Raw genomic sequence first — 13,460 nt, 5'->3', positions numbered from 1 at the left:
CAGGTTCGCGGGACATGCGGTGCACATTACCGTAGACCTCCAGAGAGCAGCTCGTGCTGATGTCCCCAGCATCGCACATGTAGACGCCCGAGTCGCTGAGTTCGCACTTCATTAGCTGGAAGAAGCGCTTTCGGCCCATGGAGTAGATGCGCTGGGTCTTGCTCCCTTTCACCTCGCTGCCATTCTGCGGTCCAGAGGAGGGGGGACACAGCTTTTCACTTTGACCTTAACCTTGAACCTTTGCCCTTAACCTTTCAGGGCCTTTCTTGTTTTGCTGTTTTTTTGTTTCTTATACAGCGTACTGAGTTTGCCAGTTGATTAAATAAGTGAAACATGTAATGTAATGTAATGTAGACAATTTTGAAATAAATTTTTATAGAACTACACTGACGGACGTATCCACAAGTAAATACGTTTAAAAATAAGGAGGGACCATTCAGCTTGGAAACTCTGATTTTGTACTGTTTCCCTCATATTTTCTGCCATATCCATTTCTATTATGGAGGTAACCAATGAGAGCTTTGTCCTAAATCAAGTTTGTCCCTTTGGCAATTTTTTGAGCTATGATGAATTGTCTATCCAGACTTAGGGACTAGGAAATGTTTTATTTACACAAAATGGTTTCATCCACACCAGATATACCACCTAGGTGTCATGTACTCAGTGTAAGGTGTCATATGTGTAATTACATTACATTACATTACAGGCATTTAGCAGACGCTCTTATCCAGAGCGACTTACACAACTTTTTACATAGCACTTTACATTGTATCCATTTATACAGCTGGATATATACTGAAGCAATGCAGGTTAAATACCTTGCTCAAGGGTACAACGGCAGTGTCTTTACCCGGGAATCGAACCTGCGACCTTTCGGTTACAAGCCCAGTTCCTTACTCACTGTGCCACACTCCGTAATTCTTTGTGCATAAGATGCATCAGATAATACACAATGAGTTTCTGTAACTTAACATAGAAAATTTTGTTCACAAATGCATTGTAACAAATGGATTCTGATGTGTTCTCTCTACCTTTAGCCACTTCACATCCACATTCTGTCTTGACAGCTCACACTCCAGAGATACTGCAGAGCCTTCTGGGGAGCATTGGTCCTCCAGTTTCTTCAGGATGCTCACAGGAGGCTCTGAGAGTGGAGAAGGTGGAGAGGGATGAAACACACAACAGATATGCTCAATGCGGTCTTCACAACACAAGCAGGTATGGCTGTCAGATCGGTATCTGGTCTTGGAAAGGCCTGTTCTAGGCTCTGGCCAGATCTTTCAGTCAATACAATGAGTACAATGGCAAAAATCCAGTCAGTGACCAATAAATGTGGCAAATGTGACATAAATGAGCCCAGAAGTTATTTATGGGAAAATATTAGATATACCGATTTGGGCTTTGGGCCTAGGCTGACACCCCCCCACAACATCTGGACCAGTGAAGCAGATTCCAACAACATCAGGCAGCTGCCAAAAGTTACTCATGGAAATGTTAGATGAAATCAGATCAAAGCAAGCCTTTCAGTCGTACAGGTGGAAGCATGAATAAATAAGAGCGTCCGCTCAGTGACCGAGAGAAACGGCAGCGCTCTCTCCGCCCAGTGGTCTTCCTCACTCTCTCCGCTCCGCCGTCTTCCTCACCTCTGACGGTGAGCCTGGCGGAGGTCCTGGCGGTCTCGGCGGTGAAGGCGACGGTTCCGGAGTCCTCCAGGGTGAGGCCGGAGAGCGTGAGGCTGTGCAGGCGGCCCTTGGCGCTCGGGCGCCAGCGGCTGCTGGGCTTGAGGCGCACCCCGTCCTTCTGCCACACCCCCTCCACGTTGTCGTGCGACAGCTCCACCTCGAAGGTGGCCGTCTCGCGCTCGAAGGTGTCGATCGGGGTCAGCCCCCTGCGTACGATGATCTTCCGCGCTGCGTGTAGAACACGTCAAAGCGAAAAACGCGTCAGTCGACCCGCAGGTACGCTTACAGCGCATCACTGTGGCACACGAACACAGGAGAAATGACAAAATAACAATAACCCTGAAATGTATACATTGATAAGAATCAATATTTATATTACCATAGCTTTATGTTTAGAGGCCCCTCTCATTTCCAAGCTGTAAACCTCAAATTCAGTAAAAAATAGACAAACTAGTGGTTCCAGGGCTGTCTTTAACACTGATTCTACAGCACCCTCCAAAGGTTTGGTAAAAATGTACTAATTTCACAACAGTTCCCCAGTTTTGAAGGGCACCGTCTAAGAGAGATATGTCAATTATTTACTTCCTAATCACACATCTTTTCAGCAGCAGTAGCCTACCAAAACACGACCCTTTCTCTGATGCTGAAAATAGCTGTTTACTCATCTTTTTGTCAGTGATTAAACGGACTTTAATACCGATTGCAGACATTGACTGAATTTGCTTCTCCTGGTTTCATAGAAGCTCAGTTGACTGTACACTGAGGTTATACAGCCTGACACAGTGGCCCCTGAAATTAAGGGGAAATAGACACTGGACCCGCAGCGGGGACAGAATGTGGCATGGGGGCGTGGGGTGCAGGCGTGGCGTGCGGGCGTACCCGCTCCTGGCGCCGTATCGCCACACCGCCATGCCGGAGCGTGGCTATTTCCGGGGACGCGCCAGAATCTTTCCGCTCATTCTCTCAGACAGACGCCCCTGGCGGAACAAGGCGCGGCTATTTTGGGCACTTGGCGACGCCACCCCAGGTTTTTAAGGCCAGCGCGTAAATTTAGCCGCAATGAAAAGAGATCCAGATCTACACGAGGGGCCTGTGGCAAGCCGACTTTTACCCCCTCTTACCCACCCTGCCTCTCTTACCCTCCCTGCCCCTTTTACCCTTCCTGCCCCTCTTACCCTCCCTGCCGCTCTTACCCTCCCTGCCCCTCTTAACCCTCCCTGCCTCTCTTATCCTCCCTGCCCCTTTTACCCTTCCTGCCCCTCTTACCCCCCCCGCCCCTCTTACCCTCCATGCCCATCTTACCCCCCCTGCCCGTCTTACCCCCGCCAGGGCAGGCAGAAAAAGCTGTGTGTAAATATAACGCATGCAGCACATGCATCATGCTGTGTGACCTGAAAGGGTACATTCAGTACGATCGATTGACAGCTAGTTCCTGAGACAGGAAGCTGTAGAGCGGTGATCGTTCCCTTCAGAGAGCTTGTGATCGTGCCCAAGGTTTAGCCTGACACTCGCCTACCAATTACCACAGCGGGGCAAAGCGGTTCATTGGCTAGGCAAAAAGAACCCCCCCTTAGCTGTGGATCTGGCTCCCATTTTGACACGCTTGATTGAATTATCAGGCTGCAGGGGGTCTGAATGTGTGCATCCCCTGCCCTGGAGCCCCTGAATGTGTGTATCCCCGCCCTAGAGCCCCTGAATGTGTGTATCCCCCGCCCTGGTGCCCCTGAATGTGTGTATCCCCCGCCCTGGAGCCCCTGAATGTGTGTATCCCCCGCCCTGGAGCCCCTGAATGTGTGTATCCCCCGCCCTGGAGCCCCTGAATGTGTGTATCCCCCGCCCTGGAGCCCCTGAATGTGTGTATCCCCCGCCCTGGTGCCCCTGAATGTGTGTATCCCCCGCCCTGGAGCCCCTGAATGTGTGCATCCCCCGCCCTAGTGCCCCTGAATGTGTGTATCGCTCGCCCTGGTGCCCCTGAATGTATGCATCCCCCGCCCTGGAGCCCCTGAATGTGTGTTATCCCCCTGCCCTGGTGCCTCTGAGTGTGTGTAACTGTATATCCCCCGCCCTGGTGCCCCTGAATGTGTGTATCCCCCTGCCCTGGAGCCCCTGAATGTGTGTAACTGTATATCCCCCGCCCTGGTGCCCCTGAATGTGTGTATCCCCCTGCCCTGGAGCCCCTGAATGTGTGTATCCCCCGTCCTGGAGCCCCTGAATGTGTGTATCCCTCGCCCTGGTGCCCCTGAATGTGTGTAACTGTGTATCCCCCACCCTGGTGCCCCTGAATGTGTGTATCCCCCACCCTAGAGCCCCTGAATGTGTGTATCCCCCGCCCTGGTACCCCTGAATGTGTGCATCCCCCACCCTAGAGCCCCTGAATGTGTGTATCCCCCGCCCTGGAGCCCCTGAATGTGTGTATCCCCCGCCCTGGAGCCCCTGAATGTGTGTATCCCCCACCCTGGTGCCCCTGAATGTGTGTATCCCCCGCCCTGGAGCCCCTGAATGTGTGTATCTGTCACCTGCTGAAAACAGTCAGGCCTCTCAAAGCCACTCAAAACCCATCGATCAGATTACAGCGACACTCAGCGCTTTCCATCACAAACAGCATCGATAATGGCCTGCAGCGAGGCCTGACTACCGGGGCCTCCTGTAAACAAATATAAACAGATGGTAGAGGAGGAATGTGTGTGTGTGTGTGTGTGTGTGTGTGTGTATATACTCTATGTGTATGTGTGTGTGTGCGTCTGTGTGTGTGTATATACTCTATGTGTATGTGTGTGTGTGTGTGTGTGTGTGTACATATATACTCTATGTGTATGTGTGTGTGTGCGTGTGCATATGTGTGTATATACTAGAGCTGTCAAAAACTGTTCAAACCTAAATTTGAGCATTCGAAATTAGTTTGGATCCCACGTTTTGTAATTAACATAAATATACAGGCTTTAATTTCATGCGGCGAATCATGTTCATGCACGAAAAGTTCATTTCCTGTGCTAACGTTACTTCCTCTGTCACATCAAAAATATTGAAGGGAGCAGCATCGGAGGAGTTGATCCCACTAGCTGGTAGTAGAAGCCGTTTGGGAATTTTTCGGCTTCTTGGCCATAAATGGCGAGGTCAAGGACAAGAAAAGAGTTTCGTGCAAGCTTTGCAGAGCAAGTCTGGTGTATCCGTTTGAATAGTTTTTGTGTTAAGAAATAAACAGGGATTTCCTATAAACAAGAGTTGTGGCAAATTACATTCACGAGAAAGTGCTTTATTCATTTGTGCATTAGGCTATAGAAACTGCAGGAGGCTCATTTATAAAGTGAACTTGCACGCATACATCAAGTGAACACCTGACGTGGAGCCACAACCGTTTCCACGGTCAAATCGAGTCATGTTGAAATTTTATAAATCACTACTTTGACGTGATTTTCTACGTACGCGCCACATAGTTGATCAAAAATACATTTTATCAATGAGGCCCCAGATGTAGTAACCTAGTATGAAAGTTTACCGATATCGTCTATTCTACTGCCCGCTTGTGGAAAATAACGCACAGGCCAGTTTAAAGGGAGCGCCACATGCATATTGCGCCCGACAATAAGCGGCTTTTTTATTTTATTTTTGTGAATTATAGGAAAATGTTATTTGAATATATTCGAACGCTAACTAAGTACAAAAGCTAATATTTGAACTCAATTTCACGGCACTTTTGACAGCCTTAGTATGTACGTACGTACGTGTGTAAATGTGCAGTCGTGTGTGTGTATGTGTGTATATGTTTGGTCGTGTGTGTGTGTGTGTGTGGTTGTGTCTGTGTGTGTGTGTGTGTGTGTGCACTCACGCTCCACGATGAGCTTCTCCTGTGTGCAGTGTGTGTGTGTGTGTGTATGTGTGTATGTGCAGTCGTGTGTGTGAGTGTGAGTGTGTGTGTGTGTGTGTGTATGTGTGTATGTGCGGTCGTGTGCGTGTTTGTGCGTGTGTGTGTGTATACACTCACGCTCCACGCTGATCTTCCCCTGTGTGCGGTCGTGCAGTGTCTCACAGCGGTACATCCCCCGGTCAGAGAGGCTGAGGTTGTGGACGGTCAGACTGCGTTTGGGGCCGTTCTGCTTCAGGGTGAACTTGGGCCCTGGCTGGATGACCACGTTCTGCCTTATCCAGTGCACCTCCCCGGATTCGGGGGTCACTTCCACCTCCAAAGTGGCCTCCCCAAACTCCTCCGCCTCCACAGCCGCCATCTTCTTAGTGAACAGCACCTGCGCCTCTGCACCAGTGGGGGAGAGAAAATATTAAACTTTTCCCCTCTTTGTTTTCTCTGGAATCAGCATCGTCTCCCTTTCATATGCTGACCAACTGACTGGCCAGGAATGGCTCCTGAAGGGAACGACGGTGCCTCCATTTTACCACAAGGCGGTAAAATGAGCCACCAAAGTAGTCTAAATAAACAGCCTGCTCACAGACCCTATTCAGTTCTTTCAATGCCATTTCTATCTGCCGTTGCTCAGAAAGTAATTCAGGTTTTGTCCTTTGCCGGACAAAATGGAAACCCCAGTGTTGAGAACGATGGCGTCAGCCATTGGTCAGACAGAGCAGACGGTGAACGGGCTCTGCAGGAAAGTAATCCCTCCCAGTTTCCTGTTCCGCGTTGCCGTGCCACTTGTGTGTGTCGGTTACCGGCGGAATTCTAACTGGGGGAGCCGCTAAGAGCCGTTCCTCAGCGACGCCCTTCCAGGCATCCAGACGCGGCTGAAGAGCTCGTTATTTATCACCGATGTGCCCAGCCGGGCTCAGACAGCCGTGCCGTTGCTCCCTTTAGCCAGCGCAGTTTGAAAACAAACAGAAGACTCGCTACTAACAGTTTTAAGTGTGTCGGACTCTCAAATATCGTTTAATATTATGTTTCTTCATTCAGTCTTATAGCGTAGATTCGCTGTCATCCTTCAGCTTAGGAGCAAATTTTAAACACATTTTGTTTACTATTTATTTTTGTGCATGTCGTAAATATGTAAGTACATGTGTAGGTTACTTTGAATGAATGCCGTTATTTAATGTACCGTTACTATGGTAGTAAATACAGACACAGAAGATCACCTTGCTGCAGGTAGGACTCCACACCTTCTGATTTGTCTCACCTTGCACCTGAAGCTTGTCCCACCTTGCACCTGAAGCTTGGCTCACCTTGCACCTGAAGCTTGTCTCACCCTGAAGCTTGTCCCACCTTGCACCTGAAGCGTGGCTCACCTTGAATCTTGTCTCACCTTGCACCTGAAGCTTGTCTCACCTTGCACCTGAAGCTTGTCCCACCTTGTACCTGAAGCTTGTCTCACCTTGCACCTGAAGCCTGGCTCACCTTGCACCTGAAGCTTGGCTCACACCTTGTACCTGAAGCTTGTCTCACCCTGCACCTGAAGCTTGTCCCACCTTGTACCTGAAGCTTGTGTCACCTTGTACCTGAAGCTTGTCTCACCTTGTACCTGAAGCTTGTGTCACCTTGCACCTGAAGCTTGGCTCACCTTGCACCTGAAGCTTGTCTCACCTTGTACCTGAAGCTTGTCTCACCTTGCACCTGAAGCTTGTCCCACCTTGCACCTGAAGCTTGTCCCACCTTGCACCTGAAGCCTGGCTCACCTTGCACCTGAAGCTTGGCTCACCTTGTACCTGAAGCTTGTCTCACCTTGCACCTGAAGCTTGGCTCACCTTGCACCTGAAGCTTGTCCCACCTTGTACCTGAAGCTTGTCTCACCTTGCACCTGAAGCCTGGCTCACCTTGCACCTGAAGCTTGTCCCACCTTGCACCTGAAGCTTGTCCCACCTTGCTCCTGAAGCTTGGCTCACCTTGCACCTGAAGCTTGGCTCACCCTGCACCTGAAGCTTGTCTCACCCTGCACCTGAAGCTTGTCCCACCTTGCTCCTGAAGCTTGGCTCACCTTGCACCTAAAGCTTGTCCCACCTTGCACCTGAAGCTTGTCCCACCTTGCACCTGAAGCTTGGCTCACCTTGCACCTGAAGCTTGTCCCACCTTGCACCTGAAGCTTGTCCCACCTTGTACCTGAAGCTTGGCTCACCTTGCACCTGAAGCTTGTCCCACCTTGCACCTGAAGAATGTCCCACCTTGTACCTGAAGCTTGGCTCACCTTGCACTGAAGCTTGTCCCACCTTGCTCCTGAAGCTTGGCTCACCTTGCACCTGAAGCTTGTCCCACCTTGCTCCTGAAGCTTGGCTCACCTTGCTCCTGAAGCTTGTCCCACCTTGCACCTGAATCTTGTCTCACCTTGCTCCTGAAGCTTGTCCCACCTTGCACCTGAAGCTTGTCCCACCTTGCACCTGAAGCGTGGCTCACCTTGCTCCTGAAGCTTGTCCCACCTTGCACCTGAAGCTTGTCCCACCTTGCTCCTGAAGCGTGGCTCACCTTGCACCTGAAGCTTGTCTCACCTTGCACCTGAAGCTTGTCCCACCTTGCACCTGAAGCATGGCTCACCTTGCACCTGAAGCTTGTCCCACCTTGCACTTGAAGCTTGTCCCACCTTGCTCCTGAAGTGTGGCTCACCTTGCACCTGAAGCATGGCTCACCTTGCACCTGAAGCTTGGCTTTTGACAGCACTCCTTCTGCCTCGGCGGTGATCTTGGAGCTGTCGGTAACCAGGCAGCTACGGATGAGCAGCACGTGACAGAGCCCGTTGCTGGACATCCTGAACTTCTCGCTGGGATAGATGCGCTCGCCGTCCATTTGCCAGATCAGCTGCACATCTTCAGGAGAGACGACGCACTTGAAGGTGGCGTCTTCCCCTTCCATTACCGTGGTGCTGTTCAGTTCTGCGATGAACTCCACAACCCGAGGCGCTTCCAGCGACAAAAAAAAAGCATCCGCCTCAAAACCTGACCAAGGTCAACACCACTGCGTAACTCAATCTGTGCATTACATTTGTCATTCGTTTTTGTCAACGTTAGAGAATACAGGAATCATTTCGGAAACATCAATACGCATATTTGGAAGGTGCTATGTTTAAAAGCAACCAATTCAATAAATTTATGGTTAAAATATAAAAAATATTTAAATATATACACTGAAAAAGAAATGTTTCATTTGAATGAACCTAAAATTTTTCAGTTCAGAAAACCTAAAAAATGCAGGTGTAACAAACTGAAATTGTTTAGGTTTATCCACTGAAACGGTTTTTTCGGTGTGAACGTATGGCTGGTGTGTGTGCGTGCGTGTGAGTGTGTGTGTGTGAGTGTGTGTGTGTGCGTGCGTGCGTGCGTGTGTGTGCGGTACTCACTCTCCACGCGGAGCGTGGCGCTGGTGCGGTCGTCCTTGGACTCGCAGGCGTACTGGCCGGCGTCCTGCGGCGTCAGGCGGTGGATGGTGAGGCTGCGCTCGGGCCCGTCGGCTCGGATGGCCAGGCGGCGGCTGGGCGCGATTTCCGCGCCGTCCTTCAGCCACAGCACGTCCCCTTTGGCCCGGCACAGCTGGCAGCGCAGGGTCACCATGCCGTCCGCGTGAGCCACCGCGTCCTCCAGCGCCTGCACGAACTTCACACGCATTTCTCACACACACAAACACATAGGCGTCCGGTCACCATCGCGTTCACTCAGTCAACACACAGCTAGCTGCAGAATGGACTGTGCTAATCATTTACGTTTGTCTGTTCTACTTCATGGACACCTCATACTAGAATTTTACATTTTCTCTCTATTTAACCCCTTAGCGCACAAGCCAATCTGTCCGATCCTTGCCCATTTAGGGGGTACCCTGTTTAAAGCTTTATAACTCCAGATGTAAACACCACAAAAACTTGAAAAATGGCTTAAATGAAGCAAGACATTTGTACCATTTACAATACTAGCTGAGATTACTTTATATTCATAATTTTGGAAGAAATACAGTGCCCCAAATGCAAATTGTCTAGGCAAAAAATCTAAAATGAATTTGCTCTTTTTTAGTTCGCAATGGAATACTGAGAGATTGCATATATAAAGCAGGTTAAACTATTCATGTCCTGGACCAAAAACTTCTTGACTAACAAGTTCATAAAATCTAAGAGTGGATATGTAGAACTACTAAAGATCTATGAAGCAAAAACTAAGCAGGATGCCCAGCGTCTCCAAATCTACTATAAATTGCTGTAAATCACAACATATTCACGTATTTCACTAAAAATCAACTGTTTTTACTCAAGAAACACACTGTTATCTGTTTTCAGTATAGAGACAGTAAATCAATGATATAGTTCTATCCACTTCTGTCTTACACCAGAAAACTATGTCAGCTTGGTCTATCAGCAAACATATGGCTTAGCTATGCCCAGAAGTCCTTAATAATAATAGTATTTTCCAAGAAATTACGAAAAATCGCTGACAACGTTTCATTAGGTTCATCGTCTTTTACTGCTACCAGAGTGAATGCGTAAGTGAATGCGATAAGAAAATTTTCGGTTACGCTGACCTATAAAACGCTATTCCAAAAGCAGAATTACGCCGGGCACCCACCGCACGCGTCGCGTAAGCGTCGCGTAAACAGCAGGGCGAAGCAGCACGGCGCGACGCGTAGGGTGTCTCCACTGGTTCCGTTTGTGTCGCGCAAAGGCTTGCGTAAAAGCTATATATTCCTAGTAGTTCTCGCAGTCTGCAGTGGGATTACATCGTGTATTTCACGTTTGTTCACGACTGTTCATTATGGGTTAAGTGAATACTTTGGTGAGAGACCTTTTTCAGTTTGTTAATTTGGTAATATTTCGTTACCTCGTAAATACGTGAGAAAGCAAACGCTTTCAAGAATTACCATAAACTTAAATCGCAACGTAGCCTGCATAACAATCAATCTCAAACTGTATTAATTTATTTGCTTGGTTAACAAGCGTGCCAATTTCATGAAGAATATGTAATGATCATAATAATAATAAATAATCCGTAATCAACCATTGGGAATTCCTGTGTTGTCTTGACATTCACGTCAAAACATTTATATGATCAGATTTAGTAAAATCAGCTAATCATGAAAAAGACAGTAACAGTTTAATCTTGAAGGGATATGAACACCACAACGCCATGAACACCGGAAGCTTTGAAGTACAAGTGCAATAAAGGCTTGCTTACAACTTCATTTATAAAATAGGTGCATTTTCATCGGCAAGACCACTAAATAATCTGATTTTTTAAAAGCTCTGTGGATTATCTAATTTTTATTAACAAGCCCTTTTTGAAAGCACAGCGAACGAAGACATCGGAGAAGTCAAATAGGCTGAGCAATGGTTGGTTAAAAACTATCTTCCAATACTCGAGCTAACAAACCGCTGCTCGGTGCATTCCCTTTTACGTCACTCAATAGCCTACGTCTTTCTGTGGTGTATTTTCAAATTTACCCCACCCCCTCCGGAAAATAAGACAGCGAAACTAAGTTTGCCTTTCCCCCAGGTTCCAGTTATTTATTTATTTTTACAAAACGAAAAGGCTTGTATTTTTTTAGCTGCTTAAAAAAATATCTGGGAGGTAACTAGGGACACACCCCCAGTAATATAAGAATGAAATATAAATCAGAGCATGTATACCTAGCATTTTAGAGCATATTTCTGTGTATAAACAGGCCAACGTGACGCGCGACAAGCCGAAAAAATAGAACAGAAGCGAAAAACTACGCTTCAGTTCGCTTGTGTCGCGCGAGCTTCGCAGCCGGTACGCGACGCGTTCGCATCTGGTGGAGACGACGTCGCCCGCTGCCGTTGTAATAACAGTACTTCAACTACGCTTCAGTTACGCGCGTAATACGCGCGTAGTGCGCTCGCGGCCGATACGCGTGCGGTGGGTGCCCGGCTTTAGACATGTTATACATCGTTAGAAAGCTTATACTCTCACCTACCGAATAAATGAATTGTTAATCAAGCCAGACTGTACTAAAAAGGGCAACAACGCTGTAAACAACATGTGTGGTATTACGCACAGCTATTTGGGAAGGTACCCAAGCATCCCAAATGCACGTATATTTCACAAACGGATTGTACAAGACAATATATGACCACTCAGTCTCAAAAGGGACATCTCTATGCATAAAACCAATGCTAAGGTTGTATATTTATTCAATATTTAGTCCCAGATATTGACTGTAGAATGACATTGTATAGTTTTTAAAAAATCTTTCTCGTTTATTTCGTTATTCAGTGAGCAGCGTTTTCACTGCTGTATTGGCATAACTTAGGGCTATTGTCGGGTTTATCTTGTTACTATGATGGATTTTTTAGTGGTGAAAGAATATTTTAAGAATGCCAAGATAGACAATATTGTCCATTATGTCATGGGTGGGGGGTGTAGTTGCAGATGAGACTGCAGGGACGGGGTGTGTGTTAAATGAACGACCAGAGCAACAATGGTGGCACTGCGAAACTCCGTATTCGGCATAGTTGTCCTGTATCGTCAACTAATGAAACTAAAACAAAGTGTTTCTGTTTTTAACTCATGCTTTGGTTGCAGTAGCACCGAATGTCTGAGTTCAGTAATCTCGGAATGCCGGCGTGCCGACCACTAGGGGCTTTGCCCTGCAAGGTTAAATATATATTTTCATGGCTTTTTTATTGGACAAGACAGTGTTGCGAGACAGGAAGACTGAAGAGTTAGGGAGACCCCCGCCCTACGCCCGCCCACGTCTCACCCCCCGCCCCTTACCTTTGACCAGCAGGCTGAAGTGCACCTCATCGCCGGTGGTGTCGCAGGTGTATCCCCCGCTGTCCGAGCGGTGCAGGGGGTCGATGGTGAGGAAGTGCCTGTTCCCCTCCTGCCTGACGTGGAACCTCTCTCCTGAGACCTGCGTCCAGTCCTTCAGCCACCGGACCGCGGCCGAGTCGCGAGAGGTGGTGGCGGACAGCGTCACGCTCTCGCTTTCATACCCAGTCACCAGGTTGGCCTTCTCTTTGTTCAGGAACTTTGCGGGAGCCTCTGCAAGTGAAAAAGAAATAAATAATAACAGCAATTCAGAAATAAGTTATTAAATAGACAACCAACCAAGTGAGGCTCTGTTGCCTGTACCATCCAAGTGATGGCTAGTTTAATACAGTCAGCTATTTTCAGCCAAATTCAGGACAATTTTCGAATTTTTGTTCACAAGTCTCTTGAGAAAGCTTTACCTTGGACCTTTACCAAGGTGGTCATCTTGTCGTCCACGGCGTCGCACGTGTACTCCCCGGAGTCCGAGGGCCGGAGGCCCGTGAGGACGAGCTTCCTCACCGTCCCGTAGCTGTCGATGTGGGTTCGAGCGCCGGGGCTGAGCAGCCGCCCGTTGCAGTACCACTCCACCGGCGCGTTGGAGCGCGACACCTCGCAGGCCAAAATCAGATCGTCCCCCGCCAGCAAACTGTGCTTCTCCGGACTCTCGGAGTTGCCTACGATGGCCACCGGACGCTCTGGATAAAGGGACAGGAGTCTGGGTAATTACGTAAGCGAGAGGAAATCAAAGCTCTCGTTTAGTTTATCATGCTGCAGGACAGCGAGTATCGTATCGCAGTGTTCCGCACCTTTCACTCGGACTTTAAAGACGACGCTGTCGTCCGTGGAGTGGCAGGCGTACTCGCCGGCGTCCGAGAGCTCGGCGTTGAGGATGACCAGCGAGCGGAAGGCTCCTTCTTCTTCGATGCAGAAGTGCTCGTTTTCCTCCACGCTCTGGCCGTCTTTGGACCACCGGACCGCGCCGTTCGCCCGGGAGAGCTCACACTCCAGAACGATATCGTCCGATTCCAAGTGCAGCTGCTCGGTCTTCAGCTCACATTTCTTCAGGATTTTCACTGGCGGCTCTGAATATTAAAAAAAAAA

General features: G+C 48.6%; 1 protein-coding gene across 10 annotated transcripts in view; it reads right to left on the bottom strand.

Annotated features, from left to right (window-relative positions):
- obsl1b (obscurin like cytoskeletal adaptor 1b) overlaps window positions 1-13,460 on the bottom strand; it is a 50,097-nt gene that overhangs the window by 9,115 nt on the left and 27,522 nt on the right. For all 10 annotated transcript variants that reach the window (XM_035393001.1, XM_035393005.1, XM_035393002.1 and 7 more), the window contains 9 exons: window positions 13,166-13,441; window positions 12,779-13,054; window positions 12,321-12,590; window positions 8,945-9,211; window positions 8,238-8,507; window positions 5,665-5,931; window positions 1,644-1,910; window positions 1,032-1,144; window positions 31-184 (listed from right to left, as the gene is read on the bottom strand). In XM_035393001.1, the coding sequence (XP_035248892.1) occupies window positions 31-184; window positions 1,032-1,144; window positions 1,644-1,910; window positions 5,665-5,931; window positions 8,238-8,507; window positions 8,945-9,211; window positions 12,321-12,590; window positions 12,779-13,054; window positions 13,166-13,441 (2,160 nt within the window). The remainder of the gene's footprint in view (window positions 1-30; window positions 185-1,031; window positions 1,145-1,643; window positions 1,911-5,664; window positions 5,932-8,237; window positions 8,508-8,944; window positions 9,212-12,320; window positions 12,591-12,778; window positions 13,055-13,165; window positions 13,442-13,460) is intronic.

The sequence above is a fragment of the Anguilla anguilla genome, chromosome 15, assembly GCF_013347855.1.
Source record: "Anguilla anguilla isolate fAngAng1 chromosome 15, fAngAng1.pri, whole genome shotgun sequence".
Taxonomy (NCBI): Eukaryota; Metazoa; Chordata; class Actinopteri; order Anguilliformes; family Anguillidae; genus Anguilla; species Anguilla anguilla.
Note: the sequence above shows the minus strand (reverse complement) of the source record. Positions and strands in the feature narration are given on the sequence as shown.